Here is a 27924-nt window from a genome sequence, read left to right as displayed (position 1 = left end):
ATTTGACACATAATCATAAAACACAAATACCGGACAAACTTTGCCTTACAGCACAGTGTCATGTTGGCATTTCATCCATATTTTAACAATATGTTTCTCATGTCTGACTCTACCGCCTTGGGATAAAATGAGTTGTTTTCCCGTCAGAGAACTACAACCCCCAGCATGCTGCTGTTTTCCTGCCCCAGCATGGATCACTCAGTGCGGTGGATCGCCAGTGGCCAAACTGAATCAAGCTCAGCGGCAGAATGCTGAAAGCTTACAAATTCAGCACTGAGCTGTCATTCCACATACAGAGAGCAGATGGAGAGCTGGATCGAAAGAAATTACAGGCAGCAATATATATCATACGTTACCTGTTTTATCTCTGTAAATCTAACCTTTGCTTACTTATATTTATTTGTTATTTATTTCCATTTTTTTGTTCAGCTGTATCTAGAAGTTTTTTCCCCATTACGGCTCTTCTGAAATGTTTGCCACAGGAAAGCACATTACATTACCGAGATGAGAAAAATGATGCATGGAAAATATTGCCCAACTCCCAGAGAGGTTCTGACAGAGCAAATAACAGAAACGGCTAAAATGAAATAATGTTTGTGAGAAGGCAAGGACATGTAATTTAGAGAGTTGGGACATACAGTCTGACAGGGAAGTGCAGGACAGACATACAGAGCAATGGAGAGAGACGGGAGGGGAAACAGACGTACAGAAGCAAAGTGTAAAGAGGGGATGTGTTAAAGTTAACCACTCTACATGGCAACATCAGGGGACGGATGCTGCACCTCAGCACACCGCCCGCCTGTTGCCATGGAGACCGGCTCCAAGGGCAACAATGAGAAAGCAGCAGCTTTACTGTGTGTTTGTGTCTATGTGTGTGTGTGTTTAAATGAGTTTATAAGAGACTATGTCAACTGAATGTGTGCGAAAGCACTGAAAAAAACTGACATGCATTCACAAGTGTGTGTGTGTGTCTGTGCACGCTCACCTTTGTTGTGGGCGGGGTTGTCAATGCTGAAATCTCCGTTCCAGATGACGGTCAGCTCCACGGGTAGACTGCTCATCTCCATCCCATCATAGAAATACTATCACCATGGAAACCAGAGCGGGAAAGATAAAGAGACGGGGAAGAGAATGTGTGAGAGAGAGAGAAGCTGTTGAGCTACTTTAAACTGTCTGTCATCTCCAAGTCCAAAAGGCTCTGGTGTAACAATACCCGTTTGAATGTAAAATGCATCAACAGGTGGCTGCAGACGCACTGAATTCCCAAACACAATATACACACCAGAGAGCTTTCAAAGACGGGATTATTTTTCATTTGATTCTGTAACACGCCGCAGCACAGAGGGTTGGTGCTCGAATCACAATTTCCCACTAAATTACAGTTTCCTTCCTGAACTGCTCAATCCAAGTACAATATTTGGTTTGTGCTGTGATTAAACACACAAATCCCGCAGACATCTCTACACACACACACCCAGTGATGAAGGTAGACAGGAAGATGAGATGTTATTGCATCAACAGACGATTAGCATCAAATCCAGTATAAAGCCCTTTCCATCCTAGCCCTTCATTGCTGTCAATGCATTATTCAGTCAGTGAATGGCGCATGATCGCAGGGAACGCTGTACAGGAGAGACAAAGTCAGGCTCTTGTCTTATCTACCCACAGTCTAGCTGAAAGAGGAAAAACGTGTGTGTGCGCGTGGCTGTATGTGTGTGCTAGAGATTGAAAAGATATTATGGTCACTGTTACGGGAAAACTTTATAGAAACGGGGCGTTGTTATAGAGATCGTGTTGGTGTACGGTGCTCAATAACGATATCCCAGAGAAGCTGCAAGTAAAATTCACACGCCTGCACACACTCATTCTCACCGATGTGTTTTGGCACTGCACTGAGGAGCTGTTGAAACGCAGGGCAGGGACTCGGTGCTCGCTTCCCTGGATGGTCAGCAGACACTCATACCCCCTCTGTCCAGACTGGGGCTGGGGGAGGTTCTTCGCCCGTAGTGTGATGGGCTTCACCACATTGACCGGCACCAGGATCCTATCTGCAGGCAGCAACTGGGGACACCCCTGCAAGAGAGACGAAGAGAAAGGGAGGGATAGTGTGTTACTATGGGTCTTTTTATCAGGTTTAATGGACAATTGCAAATAGATTAATGTTACGCGAGGAGACCCTGCAATGTAGTTTTGCATCCGAGTGATATTAGATATCAGTTAGCCTGTCACCTGAGTCACACAGTGAAGTACACAACTCTCTTTAATGGATTTGAATGGAAGAAAGATAAATGTTCGCAAGAGTTCCAGTCACAAATGTAAATCTGGCCTTTCGTGTGCCATATTTCATTTGTAAAGGACCAAACAATCCAAAACAAAAATGGAAGCTAAACTAAAATTACCGTCACCTTTTTTGTTTGTTTGAGCACTGCTTTATTCTATTGTTGATGATAATACATAAAGAACAGTTTATATTGGTTGTTTATTTATTATCTATTTGGAGACGCGGAGGATGGTTGCTAATTGCAGCAGGAATATTCCTACAACGTAACGGATATAAAGTCTACTGTATCGTCACAGAGCAATCAACACTCCCATCATGTAGCAGACCATCCAGCACTTCAGCAGCATTCATTTAATTGAATGAAATAGCCTCTTCAGCATGCACTGCTTTCTGCTTGTTTTCGTGCTTTTATTTGTGTCGGTTCCCGGTCGGCTGAGTCTCTGGGTTCGACCGTCCTCGGACCTGATCACATTGACTGTGAGTTAAGGGCCAGCTGAGCTCAACAGGTACTCCACCGCCATTATCCACAGCACGGGAGCATTACGGACACGTTGAAACACACAGGTTGATTTCTGCCCGTGCGGTAATTTGGAAAGAACAAATGACAGAGAGAGAGGAGGAGATGAGTCGCTTAGCAATTGGAGGTCTAAAATTAAGAGCCAATCAATTCAGGTGTGAGTAGCTGGTTCTATATAGAGCACCTGTGACTTGCATGAAAGATGATGAGGCGATGATAGAGGAAAACAGAGGAGGGGAAGAGGTGGACAGAGAAGCGCAAAGGAAAGACGATCAGTGGAGGAGAGAGGGAACAAGTGAAAAGCAGCGGCAAGGACAGTAAAGTGACTGACAAGCAGAAGTAAAAGGTGAGGAGGGAGGTAAAGGAGGGTAAAGATAGGAAATGGAGAACAGTACTTCTCTGAAGTGTTTCATGTGAACGCTGAGGAGCGGTGGATAGAGAGAGAAAGAGAGAAAAATAGGCAAAATGACAGAGAGGAACAACAAAAGTACAGAGTGACTGAAAGAGGTAAAAAAAAAATACAAAGCATATGCGACAGGAGGACCGTTAGCATGTCAAAGAGGCAGAGGGAAAGAGGGTGAAAAGAAAGAGAGCAGATAAGGTGAGCCCCCGCATGGATGGAGCTGGGGGGGGGGGGGAGTGAAGCATGGCGCACGTTGAACTGGGTGATAACACTTGTTTGAAGTTCATTAAAAGCCACTTGATTGGGTTCGGCTGAATGACTGACTGGATGGCTGAGTGGCGAGAGAGAGGGGAACGCTCTGTGACACTATTCACAAAGTCATTATAGATAAATGACAAACGGGGCGAGTGAGTTCAGCGGTGGAAGGAAGAGGTGGCGCATGTGTGTTTGCTCTTCCAAATCTCATTTTCCTAAGAACGAAGGGTTGTATTTGGAGTATGAAAATGAGTGGGAGAGCAAAGAGAGATGCAATCCATTTTTAATCACATCTCTTCCAGTTAATACACATGAACAATAAATTTGATCTGGTTTGTGGAAATGAAGGCATGGGAAGCACTGGAGTATGACTTCAGCTGAATCTTGAAGACACAGATCTACACTGATAGTGGCGTATGTGCACACACACACACACACACACACACACACACACACACACACACACACACACACACACACACACACACACACACACACACACACACACACACACACACACACACACACACACACAGAGAGAGAGAGAGAAAAAGAGAGCATCAAGTGTTCTAAAACATGCAAGCAGATTCAAGGTTTCCTCACACTGACATGCGAGCGTGTGACACTGACACACACATACAAAAAATAAACGAGAGCCTTGGAATCCCATGACAGTGAAAGATGAACAGCCACAGCCCGACAGCATCTCCTGCATCATTTGCCTTCATGACAACATGTCAAAGAGATGGAAAACTTCAAAAAGCAACTTCCAACAGCTGCTGACTACATACACACACACACATATACTATTTTAACAATTCGTTAACACACCTTCCACTCAGTGTTTTTACAGCTGCAACTACACGTCCATGTGCAGCACTCGTATATATGGTGACACATGAACACACTTTCACACATATACAAACAGGTTTATTCAAACAAACAGGTTTATTCAAGCCCATTAACGAGTCATTTCCTGTATAATTGTGAATCAGGCTTGTAGAGTAAAAGCTGTCAGTAAAATCTTAATTATCAGCCTTTTTAAGTTTTGTGACAGAAGCAAAAACAGATGCCTTAATTGCCTCGATAACAATGGAAAATTCCAAAATGTGGCAGGGAATCCACAAACAAGCAAGTGTGTGCGCTGTGTGTTTTTTCTCCTACTTGGCTCAGATTGTTCTGTTTGTATGTGTACATACACACTCAGACACAACACACTGTGATTGTTGCCAGTGGTCCCTGAGGCCACGTGGGCTTTCAGTGGTTTGAACAAACACACGTGTATATCCTCGTTGGCTACCGGTGCTGGCGATGACGCTCGCTGTCGCCTGTTGTGATTCATTTCAAGATTTAAGTTGATCTAAGTGCATTCATCGCCGCTCCCCACCCTCTCAGCCCCCTAACGACTCAATTGCAATAAATTACAGGGCAGCAAATGCAAATCATAGATACATGCACACAAACCACATCTCACACAGACCCATACATATGCACACGTTGTAGCTGAATGCAAAATGTACAACTCCATCCGGCAACATACTGTCGAGTGTTGACTGCTCGTCTCCGACCAATAGGAGAAGGAAAATAATCTCAATAGAACCTCGACGAATTGAACCAAAACTATCTGCATTGGTACTTACCTGTAGCGGTAAGTGAGAAAAGCTTTTTTGTAATTTGGGTGAAACAACTCTTTAATACATTTGTGTCCCGGCAGAAGACAGAGACAACAGTTCTGTCAGTGGGAGGTGATAGAGACCATAAAGTACAGATGTGAAGCAGACGAGTTTATACATGTGTTGATGTGTGACTTCTGAAAACCAAGTCGGCGCCTCTCCTTTTTTAAAATCTATATCCTGTAATTATCCTTCATTCTTCCTCTCTCCATTACCGACTCATTGTTTTCTGTGACCTCATCTCGGTTTCGCTTTATCCCTCCTTCATTTATCGCTCTCTAAACCCTCTTCCTCATTTTTCCATCAACTCCTTCTCACAGATTCTCTCTCCCTCTTCTTTTCCTGCCTTCTTTTCTTCTTGGGGACCTACTTAGATCTGATAATTAGAGGCTGGTGGGAGGTGTGAAAAGGTGGAGATAGGGAGAGTGACAGAGAGTAGGCCGCCAAGTGGGAACAGTGAATGTAAAAGCCCTTGGCATAGTTTGAAGCAAGGGAGGAGGGAGGGTAAGAGCGAAAGAGAGAGGCCCATAATTATAGCAGTGTAAGGTGTGAAGATGAAGAGGATCTTCAGTTTTCATACACTACACACACACACACCTTGTGGTTACCAAGAGCTCCTCCTACAGAGCCTCGGGCAAAGACACTCTCCCGCTCTCTGTTCATTTTCCCTCCTGCCCAGCTGATCCTCAGCTTGTTTCCATCCTGCCTTTCAGTTCTCACCTTCACTTTTTCCCCCCAAATACCTCTCCTTCTTCTCTGCCTGCATCTCTGTCCTTGCTCTTAAAGGAACATTGCAATTTATTACAACTTGGGGGTTTTATTCATAGTTTTGACCATCATCAATAATGGTGTTTATATCATTCTACTCGCTAAACTAACTGCTGAGGTCAGAGGAACAAAGCGAAATTGCCACAATTAAGTATGACCGGGCAATGCAGTCTTTATAGACTATAAACAAACAGTTCAGCCAGATCACCTTTATTCTAACCACTTGATTTAAATCATTTTCCTCCCACTTTGTGTCATTTCTTTATTCTCAGTTTTGACATTTCCCTTTTTTAACTCTGCAAAGACTCATCTGACTCCTCTCCCTACCATTCTTCTCCAATATTGCCAACTAACAGCTATTACCGCCTCTTTAATAAAATGATCTTGATCCCTTGATCAATACATTCCTGGTCAATAAACTCCAAGGCATTGATCACCACAGCGCAGGCAAAAAGCAACCAATCCAAGGATGTGCTAAGCCAGGGGTAATGATACAAATGTTGTAACATTAATATTTTCGGTGTGTTTCGTATGTCCTTACCAGCTGAGTCTATTAACGAGAGGCTTGGCAACAGCTTGTGATAAGAACATGCGGTGTTGTAGACAGAAGAAGAAGAAACCCTGTGGTTTTCATCAGACAAAGAAAACAGGAAGTGGCCTCAGTTTCAGCTGCTTATGGTGAGGCTGTGTGTGCACTTGGGACGGGGATTGCAGTTAGAAACAGGGATAAATATGCGGGTAAAGAACTGTTTATTGCGTAAACAAGCACAGCCTATTCATCATAGAAATGCAACAGTCCTGGTCAGGAATACCTTCTGGCTATTTATTCAGTGTAGCGATCGAAGCCGCATGCGTGGTCTTTCTCAGTGAGCGAGCCTGATCAGAATGGCTAAGTCCGTGAGATGTGTGGAGGGCAAAGCGAGACGTGGCCTTGGTTAATGTGCCAACAGGCAAACGTCTGATCCATGTGCCCATATCATTGCTGGCATGATTAAAAAAGGCACCCGCTGTGCGCCCACAGCTTTGACTCTGTCCTGCCGTGCATACTAACAACATGCTCAACCAGTAGGGAGATTTGCATGGCCTCGATCATTTGCATAGCGTTGGGGGATTATTCAGATCACTGCCTGAAATCCCTTAATTGTAATAGTACACAAAAAGTCGTCTGCAGCAGAAAGAGGCCATCCCATTTCACGGGGCAAAGTTGATTTGTTGCCCGTCGTGATATTTGGGAATGATTTTATGGATAGCCGTGCGTGTGTGCCTGCGTGTGCTCATGCTTGCATGTGTGTCTAAATCATTAACTCAAATTGGCAAACCAAAAAATCTGGCAGTGACCTTGGATTTGAGGGGTTAATTAAAAGCTAATTAAACGTCATTAAGCCGGCAAAACACCTGCTTCTTCTGTAACAACATGTAAAAAAAAAAGGATGTCATTAATGTGCTAATACCAAATCCTCTTTTGCTTTATTCATGGTTTTCTTGAGGATTCACAGATTATTATCCTCAGTCAATATTGACCACCAGCCCCGGACTTAATTAGAAAAGTAAACCTGCAAAGACTCCGGCTCGAGCCTGACTAAGCAGACGGTTCAAAAGGACAATGGAAATTGTGGAAAAAGAAAAATAATATTGTCGACGCAGGTTGAATGGCTCGGGGGAGACATGGGTGGAATAACACAATTGAGAGCAGGCTGCTCATCAAAGGAGGCAATCTGGCTAAGCTTGTCCCTGTCCGTGGTGCAGTCTGCCAACCCAGACATGAGCACTAGTGATCTTCATCATCGCTCACCTCAGGCAAGGATTAACAGGCCACTAACTCCGGGAAAAAGCCTCTCCCTGAGAAATACCGTGAGTACAGGCCGCCAACAACCGTATTCAGATAAACACACACACAGAGATATACAGAGACATACTGTACCCACAGGCTCACACCAGAGGTTACACACACACACACGGGCACATACCCAAACCTTCCTTTACCGCCTTGCTCTGCGCTGAAGGCCGTTACTGCGGCAGTGATTTTAAATCAAAGTGAGACCGCTGAATGTACCCCATCCAGTGAGTGGCTTGTCCTCTGCAGCAGAGTGGGCTCTGCTGCGACGGGAACAGAACCGGCTGCCAATACTATTGATAATTCACACAGAATAAGCTGTCGCGGGGAACAGGGACGGGCAAGAGGAAATGGCTCCGTTTTATTAGTTTTCACTGCCCTTTGATGTGCAGTCAAGAGCGAGACATGCCAAGAGACTCATGCCAGATGGAAGCACTGCAGCTGAAAGGTGTCGCAATCCTTTTAACATAACTCTTTTTACATGTGAAAGCTAGATGGGTAGCCATTAGTGTCACATAGCCAAACCTTTCCTCTCAATTTATTTCACCATGTTTTATTACTTAGCTGGCGCAATCCAAAGAGGCCGGCTGGAGCCGAGCAGCATTAAAAACGATGATATAATGGGATTCTTGGACATCGTCTTACTGGGCTACAGTTTGAATGGCTTTTGACTCACCAAGCAACAACTCCAGGGGGGTTTGGTGATTGAATAACTTGGGTTGCCGTATAAATGAGACAGAAAGTAAATCAAATACACACTTTTATTGCCACCTCTCGACTAAGGACTCACCTCGGGCTTCTTGACTCGGCCCTCCTGGAAGGAACATGTGCGAGGGTCGTGGGTACAGTCGTGCCTGTATTTGCACCAGTGGCACTGGTAAGGACTACTCACACACGACAGACATCTGAATGGAGAGCAGTGTTGTAAATTAGTATTGAACAGCAGTGAATATGCTGGAGAACAGAGGCTCAATATGCCCACTTATTTATGTATGCGATACAATTTCCAACAGTTTGAGAATCAATGGCAGTTTTTTAATCAATACGAAGGGATTAGGATTATGACAAGCTGTCTGCGAGAGAGAAGCGCTCTCGAGAGCCATAAGTAAACATAGACTTACGACTTGTGCACGCTGCAGTTGTAGAAAACAAAACTGGTATTTACGAATGCCAGGCCCGTCTCCTTGGACTTGAGATAGAGCTGCACAATCTGATGGTCACCTAGAGAAAACAGATTAGAGTTCAAATCAGTCGTTTGACGCTCAGAGGTAGACAGTGTTTTGTATTCAGGCATAAAAAAAAAGAAGAATGGAATGATAACAGAAGAAAGAAGTGCTTTTTGTTTCAGAAGTCATAAAATCAACCCATTGTTGACCGTTTCATTCATACCTATCCAGCACGACACTTTTAAAGAACCCCTGCCTGCTAATCCTTTTATTCTCTTGTTCACGTATCCTTCTTCAGAGTCTAGTCACATTAGATTTTCCCATGAAGAAGAGATGACTGAACTACTTTGAGCCACAAGTGCTAAGCCTGTTGCTGAGGTAGAGGCAGTACTGTTACCTGGTAGAGAGGGGGAGTAGAAAGCCTGTGTTGGGTTAAGTTCCCCTATACCTGCAGCCTTATAAGAGATTCTAAAAGTTGGTACAAAAGCATTTCCCTCGGGATGGAAAACATTCCCCCGGAAAAGTCTTTGAGAGTGTGTTTGACAAGGTAAAGGGGGAAGAAGATGAAACAGACACCGTGTGTGTAAGCGCGTGTATGTGAGCTTGCAGCTCTTGTGTATTTGGTGTGTCCTTTTGTCTGGCCCTAATGAAGAAGGTCATGTTTAATTCAACAGCACATCCACACACATCTAACTGTCTCGGCACTCCCGATGTACGTCTCACTCTCTCTCATCCTCGCTCCATCTCTACACACAGGTCTCTTCCGCTGCCTTCCACACTGCGACTCCCTCTGCTCCCCCGTGAGTCTTTCCATCTCTCTAACAAAGAAGGAATCGTTCATCAATCACAGTAAAGCACCGCTGACAACGGATCTGTCCTAATTAGGCCACCTAAATGTTACCTTGAAGCCTGCTAGCACCATCTATCTATCCCTCCCTCCCTCCATCCATCTCTCCTTTCCTTTCTCTCTTTCAACCCAGCTTAGTCTAATGAGTGCTAGTAAAAATGAACATTTCAAATATAGGCAAAATGTGGAATATTTCCCTCTTTCTGAAACAGCGAAAGTATGTCATCGTGTATGTTTGCGGGCGTGGGAGAAGCATAAGATGGGGAGAAATGCTTCACGTGTGTGTGTCACAGGGCACATATTTACACATCTGTGTTTGCACGACTTTAACATCACCAGCTTTACATGTGGTTGACATGGCACACATCAAAGACATGTTTTTAATTCCCCAAAGCACCCTCAGGCTCCCTGTCAGCGTTACCTATATGTGTGCCGTCTATCTGAGGATTTCTTAATTGCAGTGGTGTCGTGTGTAAGCTCATGGCATTCTACGTGTGTGTGTGTGTGTGTGTGTGTGAAGCTTCTGTTCACGTGGGTGCACTGACTAAACGAAGGAACATTTGAATATTCATGCATATGTACAGCTCAGGTCTACAAGGTCTCGCCAGCACTATGATTTACTTTACTTATCTTGTGTTTTTGGGTCCGATATCTACATTTCCCGCAAGCGACAAACAAGCAAGTGTGAACACCATTTTCTGCAGAGCTCTGACAGCAACAGTGGTGGCGTCGAAATAAACCCATTAGTGAGCATTCCTTGGTATGTAAATCTTTGAGCATTATTGATGGATCACCATCTTTTTCATTGTCCATTTTGTCCTTTTGTGGAAGTACGGACGGAAATGGCATCTTCATTATTTCAACATGAGGACACATTGAGGGTTGGTGATGAAGGATTGCCTGCCTGGAGACAGGCCTTCCCAGATGGGGGCCGTGTTCAATTAGACCAGGCTTAGCCGACCACAGAGAGGGGAGGTGAAGAGCAGGGGAATTAGAACGAGAAATTACATATATTTTCCCTTCTGTGCTTGTGGAATGAAGAGTCAGACATGTTTGAGCGGTTTGCCTCTTGAAAGGAATGGAAACAGCGGCATTGTCTGCGGGGACTGTGAAAATCTCCAGTCACTAAATTAGCCAAAATACTGTTGTAAAAACACTTAGTTGTGCAGCTTGATATTCTCCCTTTTACAGTGAGGTTAACTCCCATCACTCCCTCCGGAGCATATCCACTTTGAGTGAGGGTAGAGAATAGATCCCACAGCAGCCGAATACCTAATGTTCATTCAATTACGAAACATGTCCTAGGGCAGAGCTCCAAGGCCCACTGAGTTACTGATGGCAACAGGAGAACAAAAATGCAAAGAACACTCTTAGACCTAGCACTAGCATGCTTCTGACTGAAGAGTATCGTATATATTTCCTGATCTCCTGAGTGTGTGGCTTTCTGGCCAAAAAAAAGTTACAATCGTTCCACTCTTACCTTTGTCAACGATAATCCGTGGCATCTCTTTCTCAGCGGGGGAGAAGCACTTGATCCGGTTTCCCTCCACCAAGCCATTCATCTCAGCCAGATCCTCAAAGGTGCAGTTGACACCCGCAGAAAGTTCTGGGACATTATGGGCCTCCAACACCAACTGTAGCAAGGGGAAGATAGAAAGGTGTGTTACTCTGTCAGCATTCTCTGCAATATTCTGGGAAATATTCTCTTTACAGCAATTGCCTGGGCTGTAATAAGAAATGAAATAAAAATGATCTCATGGCAGTGATTAGCAGCTCTAATATTATGGTAAACCATATCAGGAGAAAACAGCATGTACTGTAGGGAGGAGTCAGTTAAGTTTCAATGACTTCACATCGGTAACGGCACACAGCGAAAATCAATCATCATTTTGATATTGATGAATTGATGAGGCAAGACCAAGTGGCATGAATAAGTTAGATTTGTCCCCCAACTGTGACTACATTGCAGAGATTCCCACACCAGTTTTGGAGCCAATGTGCGCTTCAAACAGGACTATATCCCAATGTTGCTGAGGAGAAGCACAGCTGCAAGTTCTGCACAGGGTAATGATCCATCCGCAGGGTGGTCAGAGGCCAAAGGAGCCACTGGGAGACTCTTGAATGAGAAGTTAACATATGAACAGCCATCAGATGCATCCTGCCCAGACATCGAAATAACAAAACACTCTGATGCAGTAAGATGTAGATTAACTTAAAACTAGAATCAGTGTCATCTTAAAAAGCCATATCGGATGGCCAAAAGCACTACTACCTTCCTATATGCCGAATAACAGCAGCGAGTTAAGTTAAGTGGATGGTTGAGGAGATGAGTGGAGAATCTGGAAGAGGAGGAGGACAGAAATAGCAGGAAGACTGAGGTGAGCATGTAGGCACCTGGACATGTAAAAGTGGACTCTCTGTGACTTAGAGAATGCAAATCTTTCCGCTTCATTTGAAAAAATGCTGCGTCAGCGCTCTCTCTGCGCCTCAGCAAAAATTTGCATCAGGTGGAGCAGGAGGGAAAAAAAACAAAAAAAACAACCCGTCCTTGAATAAGAAGGGAAAGAAAGAGGGTCTTGGAGCCAGGTGGAGTGGGGTCAAGACCAGAATATACATAATGATGGAAAAGCGTGTCTGCAGCAGGCCTTGCTCTGGGCATTGATTTGAGGCAAGTCCATAGTACACTTGTGATGTGAGGCTGAAAGCTGCCTCAGCGGCAGAGAAGGGCTGACCTGCGCTGTTTTTATATTGCTGTTTAATGAAAAGAAAGTGGCGTGGGTGTGAACAGATACACAGCTTCCCACATAAGATGGACAGTGCACGACCGGGCTTCCATCTTCTTACACATCCTCCATCTCACGCGCTGCTTACTCTACCTCTCACCTTCTACTTCTTCTCTGGCTTGAAATCATTTTTTTTCTTTAAAGGAGGGAATACAGCCAGGCCTCGAGTTTCCTCAATTACATGTAGAGTGGTCATGGCCAAGTCTAGCCACAGCAGGGCTGCATAAATATGACAATAACCTATTCATTTTAAGATCCTCCATACTTACACACACGCACAAATGCCCTCCTGTAGTTTACAAAACACCATGTCTAATCTGGAGGATATGTGATGACGGGCTGTTCATGTTGCCACGGTGAAAAAAAAGAAGTATTTTTATTCTTCAGTCTAGGAAATAAGACTGTAGAGACGAACATTATTGAACTTATCTACTTACATTACCAAGTACCCCCTCAATCAGTTACACATTCTTTGATGTAAAGTCTATTTACAGCCATTCAACCAGAAATACGAAATGCCACTGTAATTCAGTCATGATTCTATTTGTGTTGAGTGAGACAGTACAGCTGTTATACAAGACTTTAAATGAATAGATAAGTTGAAAACAACAACTTATGTATGGCCACAGAGGCAGTTCCTCCCGAAGCGTATATCACAACAGAAGACACTTTTCATAAACAAAGAGAATTAATTGTGAAAGAAAATTTGTTTTTTTTCTTTAAATGGTTCTGATTTCAGCAGTGGAGTGTCTCCGTTTCATTCTTGGCTTATCTTCCCAACAAATATTGAACAACAAAGGTCGAGGAGGAGCCCCTGTCTGTCTAGCAGAATCCTCTGCCCTGCAATCAGTTGGATGGGAGATTTGTTGCACAGCCTTTGGGTAAAGCCTGCTCGCTGGGAAAACACTCCCTAAAGGATCAGAGTTGCGCAACATCACACACCCAGACACACCCCATGAATATCACCCGTGCGATGCAGAGGTGTACCTCAGAAAATCAGCACCTCTCATGTGACCCTCGGAGCAACACGGGGGGAGAATAGTTATTCAGGCTTGACCTTAGCAAATCATATTGGACATTTAGGCACTTAGTCTGTGCGATGCAAAGCCATTTCCAAACCATACGGGAAATGGGTATTGAAATGGGACATCACTTAGGTCACAGGGATTATCATAACATCTTTTTATAACATTCCACGGAAACCCCCACGGGTCTTTGTTTAATTTATTCCCCTAAAATGCAACACAAACATAACCAACCTTAACCATATCAGTGAAAATGACATATATCACCTTCTCGCCTAACAGATAAGCGTGGACAGACACAGAATCCGCTGAAAGGAGGAGTTACAAAGTAAAAACAACGACCGAACAAACGTTTGTATTTCTCTGCAGAGACATATTTTGTTCCCAATGTATCGCAGCTGTTGCATTTCGTTGGCAACAATCACAAAAGACACAGCCGAGTTAAACTGTGTGCGTTTTATGGTTGTTGACATTCTTCGGGAGAGTATTTCACTGGACGGGGCTGTTAGTCGTGAGGTCAGGATTTTGAAGGATGCATGTTGGCAGGCAGTGAAATGATGTAAAGCAGGATTAGAGAGTCAACACTGTCTACTAATCAGTATCTAGAGCATAATTACGTCGCATTACAAATTATGCTTGAGTGTGTGATATTGTCAATCTGCCAGACAAGATTTTCTCACGCGCAACACATTGAGCTAGCCTCACTGTTTACTGCAATACAGCGCCACTAAAATAAATGCTTGGTGAATGAAGTGTTTGTTCCTTATTGAAAGGGAAATATATTAAATCCTCTAATTGACAAACAGTCTATACTTCATAGAACAAGAACGAAGCATCACAACAACACAATAAGGAAATGACAACTATTACCTATTTCATTTCGAAAAGGGAAATCGGCTCCGGCAGTGTAATTAATTAAAGAGTAAAGAATATGTAATTGCGTGAGAGGAAATGTATGGCGTGGCAAACACTGTGCACAGCCTTTAGAGAAGCAGTCATTGATTCTCTTTCAGTGTAGATGGGGAGTGGTGCGCTTCTGTCCACTTACCGTGACACTAAACTGGGACACTGAGATGTTGTTTGGGTGGACACTGAGACGCACACACTGCTTGATGTCTGATGCAAAGCGACGGGGCTCTGATGAGCGCTCGCATTTCTCCTTTCTGGTGCACCTGGGAAAAAAACACAAGAGCGAGAGTGTTATTCAAGAATGAAAAATGCGCACACACACACACATGCATTAACTTCGTAACCTGACCAGGTCGCCTGGGGGAAACAGAGAATGTCCCGCCGCTCCCTGACAGACGGAGCTGAGACACATTTATCATATTTCCTCTCTGGCAGTGTACTAGCTACAGTGGCCGGTGAATGGAGACGCGGTCTCCAAGGGGCGGGGAGCAGCGGCATTTAAAACAATGGTTGCTCTATATGTGGAAGTGGAGCCGCTCCATTGGGAAAGAGGTAGGCCTCGTCTTTGTCATGCCGTCTTAATGACTGGCATTCATGGGCAATGCCAAGTGCAGGTGGAGATGCTGGCGGGGGGCAGGGATGGATTCCTCCACCTCTTAAATACCGAACCAGGTGGTCTAATCCAGTCCAACAGTGGTTTGGGCAGTTGGGAGGACTGGACCCTTTGTGTTGTTAAAGGAATTTACTGGCTCCTGTTCCAAACAGTATCCCTCGACTTACTGCAGGGTAAACTGCAAACACTTTAGAAAGTTTATAAACGCATTATTACAGCGGAAGTGAAAGACAAAACACTGATGAAGCCCGGAGTTGTTTATAAATGTATGTCCAGTGAGAAGTCAATCCGCCCGAAATGTGATATAACCTCAACAGTCTCTGCTTCTCTTCCCACAAACCCACACACTCTTGTTCTCATCTAATCCCCTCATGAAGTGTAATCCCCGATTGGTTTAGACAAGAACTTTCTGTACATTAACAACCTGGAAACACCACAGGGTGTCGAGAGAGAGAGCGAGAGAGAGCGAGAGAGAGAGCGAGAGAGAGAGAGAGAGAGCGAGAGAGAGAGCGAGAGAGAGCGAGAGAGAGCGAGAGAGAGAGAGCGAGAGAGAGAGAGAAGATTTAAAGGAAGGCAACCATTGTTTGCTTTGTGTGACGCTTTGACTGCTAAGCCGGTATGAGTCGGGGTTTAATCTCTTCGGGTTCCTTTGTGCTTCTCCATCACTCCTGTCTGCTCCTCCTTTTCTCGCACTGATTTAAGGAGACCACATGATATACGCACCCCCCAGGCAAACAAATCCACAAATGCACACTTTCACCTACAAAATACACAAGTTTGCTTCCTTTCACACCCAGAGGTCTGTTGTCCACACCGGCGGATAGTAAAGCTGCAGACAGATGCTAAGCAGGACATTGTATGTGTTTTTGTTATTCCTATATTGAGGTTTCTCTTTGTGCTGGTTGCCAACTCAAAATTCATGGCAAAAATACAGGGAGACATTTTAGGGTAGTGTTCATCTGTGTGAGTCCATGTACAATCTTTATGAGACATAATTACTCCGGTGAAATTTTGCAGCCCACAAGTTTTATCATCTGCAATACAGTTACAAGCCAACTAGAACTAATGAGGCAGCATGAGATGATGAATGCAACGATTAGACCTGGCATATCTGGACTGGGGCCTGTTAATACCTAATCATGAGAGAGGGTGTATCAATCTGCTCTAAAAAGTGGACGGGGGAAAATTTGTTTAGCTTGTTATGCAAATGTGAAGCGGACATGAAAATTCAACTTCAACAAAGACCATCAATCCAAAGAAAAGACCAGTAATTGCAACCCCTTCTGGAATTACTACTTCCTTATTCACTGGAGCGTTGGTGTGTCTGTGTTTGGCCCTTCAGCTGCATCATCCCAGATTACACATCCAAACCAAATGAATCCACATGTAAAAACAAGGGATCTCATATTGTACTTCACTTAAGATTTAATCTTTAAGTGTATTATACAAATGCAATGTTATATTTGATATTGCAAGCATGTTGTACCATTAGACGACAACGTTTCAGTGGGTGGGGGCAGGTCCATCATGCCCTGTGTTTATGGAACCAATATATCATAGCATTGACTTCATATAGACTTACTTTGCAAAGCCAGCTTTCAATGTACAAATTTCCTTCACAGACTAAATTTAAAATGTCATATATATATATATATATATATATATATATAGACGCGGTATTGCAAGCCAGTGAAATGTATTGCCAGTACCTGGGTGGCCTCTGTGTATCTATGAAGATGTCATTATGCCCTGTAGGGACTGTACGTTCCATCTCTTTCTCAGAGTCAGAAGGTCACAGACATGCTGGGTAGGATGAAACAGGTTGATTTATTAACTTCCACATCCCAGACACGGACCGTCCAGAGACTGTGACTCAGCTGGAAGCCTTTTCTTCTCTCTGGATGTCTCCGTCTCCCTAAGGAGTGGACAATGACACTGCTGCAAAACACGCAAGGTTTTCTCATTCAATTCACTGAGATCACTGCAATGGCGCAGTGCAGAGTGGGCTGAACTTACAAAACAAAGGGCATTCCAGTAGGGGGGGGGGGGAAGACAACTTTTTCTGATGCAATGCCATCCGACAACACACTGTTATACAACAACAACATTTGTCTCAACGGACTACAGTTTGGTGTTTCGGTATTTGCGAAGCCTCCAACTGGACTTTCTGGTAGCATTTCATCATCTACCAGCACACTGTAGCAAAATATATATATATACACCAATGCAACCTCTTGCATTGTGTGCAAACAATTCTTCAATCACTGACACAAGTTGAATTCCTTTTTCGGACATACCCCGACGTTTATGTTCATTCTGCTGAATACACCAGAAAATACGTCCCGAGTATTTCACTTTAAGAAGAGCTCCTGCATCCTGACTGAATCTCTCACCATGTGTAAGCCATGTACATATATTGATTTGGATTCATCGAAATGTCCACACCCCTGTGAAGGGGAATTTATGTTCGCCGCTCTGGCTGATTTGGAGCTTCAGTGGAAGGATATTGAAGATAATGCCATCCGTGGTTTAGCTGATGTAAGGAGCTGGGTATTATCAGAGCAAAGCACTGGATAATTGTTTTCAATTACTATCCAGACAGACCTCGAAAGAAAAAACAGATTGCATCGTTTGTACCAATATGAAACAATCCCGCCCTTTGTAAACATCAGTGAATAGAGTATTTAGAGGACCCTAGAAATCAGAGAGATTCAGATTCCAAATAACAGTCATAAAAAGCCTGACTGGGGCAATCGTTTTTTCGTGGAGAATTAGATGGCAAACATCTATTCATTTGGTTTGAAAACACCGCTGTTGTGCCGAGCTGTTTGAGTGACTGGCAATGACACGTTATGAGAGAGGGAGCTGAATGGATTAGATTGGCCCTGAATGGAAACTAATCTGTACTCTTGTTTCTCCCGGCCTTTGATAAGGCGACACAATTAGAGCGAGACCGAGGACTTTTAGCCTCTGCAATCATTGCTGATGAGGCGGTCACAGGCATTCAAACCTAGCTGGCCTCGTGGATGACATGTATTATCGCACAACATTTATCATATCGCTCTTGAGATGATTTCATTGACTGCAATACAGGATGATCCTATTGTTCTGTGTTTGTGCACACAGACTGAACGGTATCGATAATCACCAGCGAGTGATGAATACAAACGTGTCTAATTTACAGCAAGATCTGTAGCATGCATGTGATTTATCTACAAAAGGTGTCCTTTAAACTAAAAAAGGAACATCACTGACAACCATTCACCTTTGATTCATAGTTTGGGTATGAACTGTGCAGATGATAAATGACTAAATAAAACGTACAAAGTGAAAATTTGAATTTAAAATATGAAAGGAGGAACTTCAGAAAGAGCTATGAAGTTCAGTTTCCAGTATCAGTGGGGCGCAGGTTGCAGGGCTCAGGGGAGCGTAGAGAGAAAGAATATACTAAAGAGAGGGTGCAGATGTATCTGGCCATGTGAGACTTCAGGAGTAATGCATATCTAATGTGAGCCACAGAGAAGGTCAAACAGGCTGGGGAATGAAAGCTATTAAATTCCCCGAAAGCCAAAGTCCAGCAATTCTCAGCTCCATCAAGTGCTCATGTCACTGGAGGAAACAAACAGGTGAAAACACACACACACACACACAAGCATCAGACGCATAAGTGGTCAACAAGTATATACATGTGGTTTTTTTATGCTTTTAAATTTCTGCTGTTCAGCACTTTGTGATGTCATATCTGTGAAAAGCGCTCTATAAATAAATTTCATTCATTCATTCATGTATATATACACCAAAGTGTCGTTGCATATTCTCGTACACAAACCGATAAAAACTAAACCTTCCCGCAGTGATATTACAATACTTTTTTAAGTATTTGTATTATACTACACATGGGTTTCTGCCTCTACAGTGCTGTTTGTGGTAAATCAATGCACAACAAAGGCACTCTGGAGTACAACTGAAACCCAATTACCATACCACCCATGCATCACCAGACACTATATGGAATGCTATACACACTAATAGCCTGAGGCTGTACGTTACTCTGCCAGAGATCCAGTCAAATCACACACATCAAGCCTGGCTACATGTGACCACAGCCACCCATGAACACAGCGGAACAGTCGGTGTGCCTCCTTGTGCTATCATTAAGAGCGGCGACCCACAGAGCAGAAATCCGCATGGCGAGGCCGGTGGGAGAGTCATTACCTGGCCCACTGGCCATGACCCTGTTACTCGCATTGCAAACACGCACAAATGAACACACACATGCGCGCACGCACACACACGCAGAAATGAAAACACACCACACGTGCATCTCTCATAAGCTCATACCTAAAAACATAGAAATTGCCCGCAAGTAGAAATCTCTGAGCCATCGCCTTCACGTACTACCAATGCAAGAATACCGGCTGAGCGGAAAATTACACCGCTGCTGAGAGTTTGCAGGTACAAAGCTATATGGGATAAAATGATGTACACACACACACACACACACACACACACCGTGAGAGAGCCTGATCTCGTCAATCCATAAATTCCATAAACATTTGAATAAATTATGGCTATAAGCACATGTTATTTCCAACAACCTCCATAAATCCTCTATTACTGTCTCACACACACACAACCCACATGAGAATAGAGGATGATAAGCAGATTCAATCTGGCCCTGTGGGCAAACCTGGAACAGCTGTTTCTCTCTGCCATGGGGTTTGGTGCCTCACAACCCAACACACAATTTTAGCAGCTGTCAGAAGCTGTCCCACCAACTTCCTTCATCTTTCTCACCCCCCCCCCCCCCACACACACACAAACTATCACCCGGCAGAGCTATCTGACAGTGGGGTGGTGCTGCTGACATATGAGGCTGTTTATTGAGCAGATGTGATGCCACTGCTGCCCCTGAAGGTGCCGTTAGGCCAGGTTCTCTGTTAAACAACTCTATTTGTTTGGCTCAACATACACCAACATACGTTGGTGTATGTTGGTGTGTGTGTGCGCGTGTGACATGAAGGTTAAAGAGTGTTGTGACATGCAGATGTCATTTACAAAATTAGCTTTATAAATTGTTTCCCTAAATTATTGAATAATTTTGTTTTGTTAAATCATTTTTTCTCTGAAAACACAAATTAGACAATTGGGGAGTATTTGTGTTGACACAAAAGAGGGCAGAAAGGGCATTACTGTCATTACAGTGTTTTAATCATCCAGCTAAGTACACTATTGCTGATTAATAAAACCTAATTACATGTAAAGACTTATTTACTTTGAAAGAAATAGCAGTTCTATTGCTCGTTCTTTGTATTCAAAGATGAGACAATTGAACAAATGTGATAGCTTTGACGTTAAGAGCGATCTCAGTCCTATTGGCTATCAGTCTGACGACGGATCAGCCTCTGGGGGCAAGGCTTTCCACATTTCGACTGTTGACTCGAACGTGATTGGTCAGTACTACTTGGGACAGTAAACAGAAACCAGAATGCTTCCAATGCCAACATCTTGCCCCGTTGCTCACAGGTTCTGCATGTGAGCGCAGAACGTACCAGAATGCAGGATGTACCAGCTAACATTGGAACGTCTCCAAACAGCTCATACATTCCTGTGCATTTATTACATCAAAACACAATCTGACCTCACATTCATGAAACAAAAGCAACATGCTACCATAAACATGGAAGAATACATGTTACATGTCTAGACGGTGCCTTCTCTAGCCGAGACAACACTTAACATACACTCAAATATTTACATGTCACATGAGTAAATTTATAATAATGGATTCATAGCGACATTTTATTGTCTCGGCATACGTGGGTAATCTTCGTGACAATGCAATCTGATATTAATATTGAACGATCAGTGGGGATTACTGTAGATATAACATGGTACGAGTACTCCCAGTGGTGCTCTCTGTCATAGTCAGGATGAACCCAATGTGTGCGTGTGTTTACGCTCATATCTTCAAGTAGAGTACCTGTTTCCGAGGGTTTAATTCATGCTCTTCACTGGACGATTTCTCACCCCCCCCCCCCCCCCGCTCTCTCCTGTGAATTTATGTAACCTCCCTTTCTCAATTGTCCCACTCGCCCTCATCGAATGGAATACATCTCCATATATCTTCACGTCCTTTGACTGTCAAGCCATCTCTCATTCATCGTCTCTGTCTCACGTCACTACCTGTGTCTGTTCATGCTCTGCCGGAGAAAAGCAAGACACCTTCCCCACTGTGAGTGTGCGTGTCCATTTTCCAGTGTCTGTGTTTCCCAGTGGGTGGTCGGGTGACAACAGGTGACAGTGAGCAATGGTCCAGACTTAAAGGTGGGCGTGCAGCGGTTGTCTATGTACTGGAGCATGTGTGTTGGGGCTAGGTAGATCGGTGTGTGTGTGCGTTTCTTCACACAATGATGGTGACAGTTGAGAGGAAACTGGGAGGTGCAACCCACCGTTCCGTCCTGATGCCCCTGTCACTTCTTGGCCTTGTTCCCTTCCCTCAACCTCCCTTAGCATGCAGCAAGAGGTGGTGGTGGGATGAAACCAGTCACCCACACTCAGGGGACGGCCATCCTCCCCTGGGCACAGGCATCAGAGCAAGTGCCATGGATGCAAGGATCTCAAGATCAAAGAAACAACTTTGAATAAATTAAACTTCCAGAGTCGACCAAGTCATTTTTAGCACTGTTTAATACCAAATCCAGTTCCTCTACTTGGGAATACTGGGCTGAGCAGTGTATTGTCATATTTGCATGTCGTTAAGTTTGTCAATCATAAATAAATTAACCTTTAGATGTTATTTTGGATATGTGGAGCTTTTCTCATTGCTGTTCCTTTCGACAATGAACTAATTGTGACGGTAAGTGGGTGACATTTCCATTATTTCTAAATTGGCCTTCGTTAAAAGCTCACAGCCAATGTTGCCAGTGAAAAGAGCTGCCCTAATGCTAGATCTCACTCTAACATGAGAGGAAAAACTTTCTTTTGGTGTAAACAATTCCTTTCTATGCCAGTAATGTGTTTCACAGCACTAACCGCAATCTCCAGGGAGAGCCTCGTGGTCGCCGCAACCAAACACGAGCCCTTGGTAGCATGCTAATTGAGGCACTGCAGTTCAATTCGCATTAGTGTGGCATACCACATGAGCACACTGAGGAAACGGATGACAGTGAACACAGCGACAGGTAGCAGCGGTGCAGAATTAATATGAGAGAGAGAGAGAGAGAGAACATACAGTGGATCTGCCAATTAGATTTCCCTCTCTCTTCTCTGAAAAGGTTATTTGTTTGACAGCACCGAAGATGTCTTGGGAAAGACATCTTCAGACATCACAGTTTACCTCTAGATGTTTATTACCGATTGTATAGACAGACCTCATCTAACGAACTGGGAAAAGGCATTTGCTTGTGGTCAGCGGCACAATTGAAAAGAATTCCAATTCAATTCCTTTCCACTTCAGGAAGAAGGGATCGATGTTTATGAGCGTTTGGAGGAAGAGAGCAAAGCAGCAAGGAGTAGGACAGTCATGCTGTTTATTGGCACACATGCCTCTGAATACACATAAACCGCATGTGTGCACACACATGCACGAGCAGAAATGTGCAATAGGGCACAATGCACCTAAACGCACATTGGAACTGGAAAGTGTGAAAGAGAAAACGGTCTCAGCACTCTGTGATTATAACCCCATACCGCAGCCAAAAGCAGAGATTGAGATACGTTAAACCCATCATCAATGTGAAGATATTGCGACATCAGCACCACTTGTTCCAAATTGACAGCGATATCACAGAGTAATGTGAGATATTCTCAACACCCGTGCCCAATATGTCGACATTCCTTTCGACAATGCTACTTCTCCAAATATGGTTTCCAATCTGTCTGGCTGTCACGCACGGCAGGCGAGTTTGACAGCTTAGTTAACTACTTAAAAAAACTGACAGCTGACAGACTGGCATTGGGGGTGGTAACATATCAGAAACGTCGCTGTAACATTTCTGGCATATATTGGCCCGCTGAAGAAGCGCCCCTTCCTCACTTGGAGGGGTTGAAGTGTGGATGGAAAACACACAGAAAAGGGAATATGCCACATCAGACTCGTGTCATACTGTAAAAAAAAACAACCAAAAAAAACAGGAAGACACAAAATGGCAGCATTTTGCTGAATGGAACGACAACTTTTGTCAATAGAATATTGACTTGAAGGTGTATTTATCATAATGGTCTGTGACGCTTACCAAGTCTTGTGATATATCTCAAGTAGGATGGAATAATGGAATATGGAATATAATGTAATATAATGTAATATAATGTAATATAATGGAATATAATGGAATATAATGGAATATAATGGTCTCCTGTGGTTGACAGGGACATCCAATGTCAGTAGTGAAATAGCTGATAGGGGAATGAGGAATAGAGGAATGATGAAATGGGGGGGGGGGGGGCTATATATATATGAGTGAAAAATGTCTTTCACCTGCCAAGTTTGAAAGGCATTAGCATAAGTCGTGCATCTCAGCAGAAAAGAGAGCAAGTTTGACGGGCCAAGACAGTTTGGTTGACAGGTGAGGCCTCAGTGGCAAGACTCACTGCAAGAACTGATGCAAAGTTTCATTGTGGGGGCAGACATGATAGACAGTTTATCGGATGAATACTAGCACATGTCTATAAACGAAGACATGTGCCTTTTTAAATGAACAGTCAGTGTTTGTCAAGGACAATGGCTGCTATCAGAGACACACACACACACACACACACACACACACACACACACACACACACACACACACACACTCCTGTTGATTTCCTCCCCTGTACTATTGATTGCCTTTCTCCTCTTCCCCCGGTGTTCTCTCTAACAGCTCCTCTCACCGATCTATAGAGTAAATAAAGGCAATGCTGATCGGGGAAGAGAGACAAAGAGAGAGTGTGTGTGTGTGTGTGTAGGTGTGTAGGTGTGTGTGTGTGTGAGGTGATTTCAAGGTTGATTGGGAACAACAAACTATCTGGAAGAAGACTTTGAAGATGAACTGCATGCTATCCTTCCACTCAGCACCCCTCCCACCAGCACACATAAGTGTGGGAGAGTGTGAGTGAATCCTGAGAGTTCCTTGTGCTTTGGCCTCTTTGCTCTACGTTATTAAAGATGCATTGTTTAAGCCTTTGGTCTGCAGGCAGTATACTAGGCAGGAGGCCTGTTTTCATATTTTTACTCTAACCTTGGCCATGCCAGGAAAGTGCTTTTCACAAGACAGCATTGCACTGAATATCAACAAAGCTATACTACATTATAATTCACAAAGAAATCCCATCTGTTGTCCTTTTTCTCAACAGCACTGCAGACTGACCCTGTGGGCTTCCAGCATCAAAATGCTGTCATTCACTCATGGACATTCGTTTCGTTTCCCCTTCGGCTACATTCTGTGATGTCAGGTTCATCAATCCAAGCTACAACTGAGCAAGACTCCTGGACGATCACAGAACCGGAGGCAAGCACGAGAGGATTTTATGCATTATTAAGCTTTACTGTAGTTTTTAAAAAAAAGAAGAAATGTGCAGAATCCACTCGGTAAACAAGTGGATAGCAGATTTTTGGAAGCTGTGCAAGTCCCTGTTGTTTTTCTGTTGTTCAATGGTTTCCACTTTTAGAGGCTCTAATGTCCATACAATGAATAAAACCTTTACTGTCCAGCAATCCAGCCGACATTTAGTGAGTGATTGACAAAGCAGTTACATTGTTTTTGTATTTTTTTTTATACTTCTGCTTTCGGGGGTTTGTGTCAATGATATGTCGCTTCTTGGATCAATATAAATGAAAACGTTATAAGTCACTCAAGTGGAGGTGACACTGAGGGACAAATGATTTATACTTCTGTCCTCTGAATGTCGAATAGGTCAGCTCAAACTGGATATTGCTGCATGCTTTTTGTTATTATTTTATGTTTTTTAAGTCTATCTTCATTTCTTGTATGAAAGAAGTACTATTATTTGTATTACTATAATAAGGGCATGGGAATATATATACATATATATATACATATATATATATATATATATATATATACATATACATATACATATATATATATATATATATATATATATATACACATATCAGAGGGCTTCAGTCACACCAATAATTCACAATTTGGGTGATGGATAGCGATGAGGAGGAGGAGAGTTAAACCTGTGGTCAATCGATCGCACCGAGTTGGGCATTTTACTTTTGCTTGTCCGTGTGCTAGAAGGGTGAACGAGAGCCACACAACCTCACACACAAAACAACACCTGTGATGGTCAAACACAGAGACACCCGAGACCCACTAAAGTGGCATTTTGGTTATTTTCTCTCTGTCTGGGCACTATTCTCATTTTGGCGACATGACACTAATTATCCAACAAAAAAGGTGTGTGTGTGTGCGGCCCGCCCTTGTGTGTATGTGACTGAAGGGACCGGGTGAGCCAAAGAGAGCCGATTCTATCAGGCTAAGTGTGACAGGCCAATCTATGGCCACCCATTTGCTCTGACTGGGAGGATGTCCAGGGTGTTAATGGATTTGTGCACACACACACACACACACACACACAAACACACCGGCACCCACATGCGGACCATCTTCACACACACTTGAGATTTGATTTAAATTGCAAACACGATCCAAGTGGCAAATATCTGCATGGTGGCTGCTCACTGATAGCCCGAAATTTGTTGTTTACATCGATCCTGCTCCTTTATTTGAGATAATGTATTTTTAAATTAAATTATCTGCTAGAATACACCAAATGGTTGATTAACTTTTGGTTAATTATGGAGTGTTAAGAGAAGGAGTTCAATACAAGATAATAATAAAATCTGGACTGAAGCATTACACACTCATGCATGACTGTGTGTGTGTGTGTGTGTGTGTGAGACCCATAACCCGTGAGAGTGTTACCTCTGTCTGCTAATGCACTTTCTACCCTGGAGACCTCAAACACATTCATCCTCCATTTCTCCTTCCTTCACTCGGCTGCACACAAACTCTTTTTCTCACTAAAACCATTTTACGATCTCTGTCAATTTATCACATTCCAGCCATTCTTTCACAGCTCTTCTCTCTTGGAAGTTTACATCCAAGATGACCACTCTTTCTTTTTGTCCTCCTCTGGATTAACTATTCTCTACCTCTCTCAACATCCATCTCTTATTTTCTCAGTCTATCCGTCACTCCCCTCCTCTGTCCATCTTCCTTCCTTCCTTTCTGTGTTTCACCATGTTTCACTGCCCTCATCATGTCTCCTTGGTGGCAGCAAGGATGAAGGTGCAAAATGTACTCAGTCTCCCTCACACCCCCCCCCCAAGGGCTCGCACCAACACAAGAAACCAATTTTCAATTTACAGGGGGGTGGGAAATCTCCCCGCCCCCAGCAAGCATTATCTCCCACGTCGATCTTGAGGGACGAGGGTTTGACAGCAGTGTGTGTGCATATGTGTGCATATGTCTGCATGTGAAAGACAGAAAGCTTGAATCTAAGGCAAAAATAAACCCATTCAACAGTTCGCAGTCCAGTTACAATAACATAAGCTGTCACTCTCCTTGCGTCAACTCCTGAAGTTTGGAGTGGTGCCCATGAGAGCCCTGGCAGTGCCCGCCAGAGTCTGTGCTCTCACCAGGCTCTGGTTTCAGGGCTGGTAAACAATGCCAGTGGGTAGGTTTGGTAATGGATCTAACGGGGGCCGCTGGCACAAGGCCGAGCCCCAGGAAAGCAATCTGAGACTTGGCCTGGGTTGGCTAGAGGAGTCCCTGAATGCTCAAGGACTGCAAGGGATGGAGTGCCGGGCATGGACCCAGGCGTCATGGAGGTAGGGGAGGCTAACAACCCAAACACAGCACCCCCCAGACTGTCTGGTTAATATGTGTGAGGCTCTGTGAACGAATGGGGGAGTGAGAAATTACAGCGTTTGTGTGGATGAAGAATGAAAGGGAAAACACGGATGCATGTACGTTTAGGTGGGTGTGTGTGCGTGTGTGTGTGTGCGCATATATGCGTCTGCTAAAGTCATACTCACATGTTGTGCAGGACACACCAGCCACAGTGGGGATCGCCAGATCCGAGACATTCACTGCAGGTCGAGTACTGACTACAGGCCTCCACTGGCACCCTCGACAGCTGCAGAGAAACAAACAAGGATTAAATAGGATGTAGAGTCAAAGGTCACATTTTTGTATTAACGAACAAAGTGAACAATATTTTAACAATATTAAAAGGAAACATTACCAGAAAACAGACTGTGGAACAGAAACGTTTTAAAGCTGCAGGGTATAAGTGGTTGATGGGAGGAATTTGAATATGATACGAATATATCTGCATGCCTGCTTCAGATGTGTGAGTGTGTGTGTGTGTGTTTTCAGAGAGGGAGTGTGACAGAGAAAGAAAGGATGCATCTATGAAAATGAATAAATGGAATAGGGGAATCAAAATACAATTTTCAATGACTTGCAAACTTACAAAACCCTCCTCAGGTTGGACAAGCATAATGAAATTATTTTCGGTGTACACCAGTAACGGCTTACTAGTAACACAACACCTCCAAAAGAGAGGGGAAATAAAAGTGTAGAGGGAGTTTGAGGCATTTGATCATCCATCTTTATGCTTCCTCACAAGTGCTGCATCTAATCCAGTCTAATTACAAACTGTACAGTTAGTTCAGTTTATGTTTGTGCTGTTCCTTACTGGTATGTCATCTATTTTGTTGATATTGTAAATGCTTCTACCATGTTACGTGTCTTTGAGTACCCTTTAAAGTGCTATACAAATACAATGTATTGTTATTATAAGCTTGTCAGCTTCCATCTCTCCCCACTGG

General features: G+C 43.7%; 1 protein-coding gene across 1 annotated transcript in view; it reads right to left on the bottom strand.

Annotated features, from left to right (window-relative positions):
• The window catches only part of plxna4 (plexin A4), a 199726-nt gene that overhangs the window by 42508 nt on the left and 129294 nt on the right, over nucleotides 1-27924 (bottom strand). Inside the window, exons 5-11 of the mRNA XM_079294703.1 lie at nucleotides 27127-27227; nucleotides 14601-14724; nucleotides 11225-11378; nucleotides 8853-8952; nucleotides 8522-8636; nucleotides 1873-2073; nucleotides 986-1082 (exon numbers count right to left, since the gene is read on the bottom strand). Of these exons, the coding sequence (XP_079150829.1) occupies nucleotides 986-1082; nucleotides 1873-2073; nucleotides 8522-8636; nucleotides 8853-8952; nucleotides 11225-11378; nucleotides 14601-14724; nucleotides 27127-27227 (892 nt within the window). The remainder of the gene's footprint in view (nucleotides 1-985; nucleotides 1083-1872; nucleotides 2074-8521; nucleotides 8637-8852; nucleotides 8953-11224; nucleotides 11379-14600; nucleotides 14725-27126; nucleotides 27228-27924) is intronic.

The sequence above is a fragment of the Melanostigma gelatinosum genome (genome assembly GCF_949748355.1).
Source record: "Melanostigma gelatinosum genome assembly, chromosome: 22".
Lineage (NCBI taxonomy): Eukaryota > Metazoa > Chordata > Actinopteri > Perciformes > Zoarcidae > Melanostigma > Melanostigma gelatinosum.
Note: the sequence above shows the minus strand (reverse complement) of the source record. Positions and strands in the feature narration are given on the sequence as shown.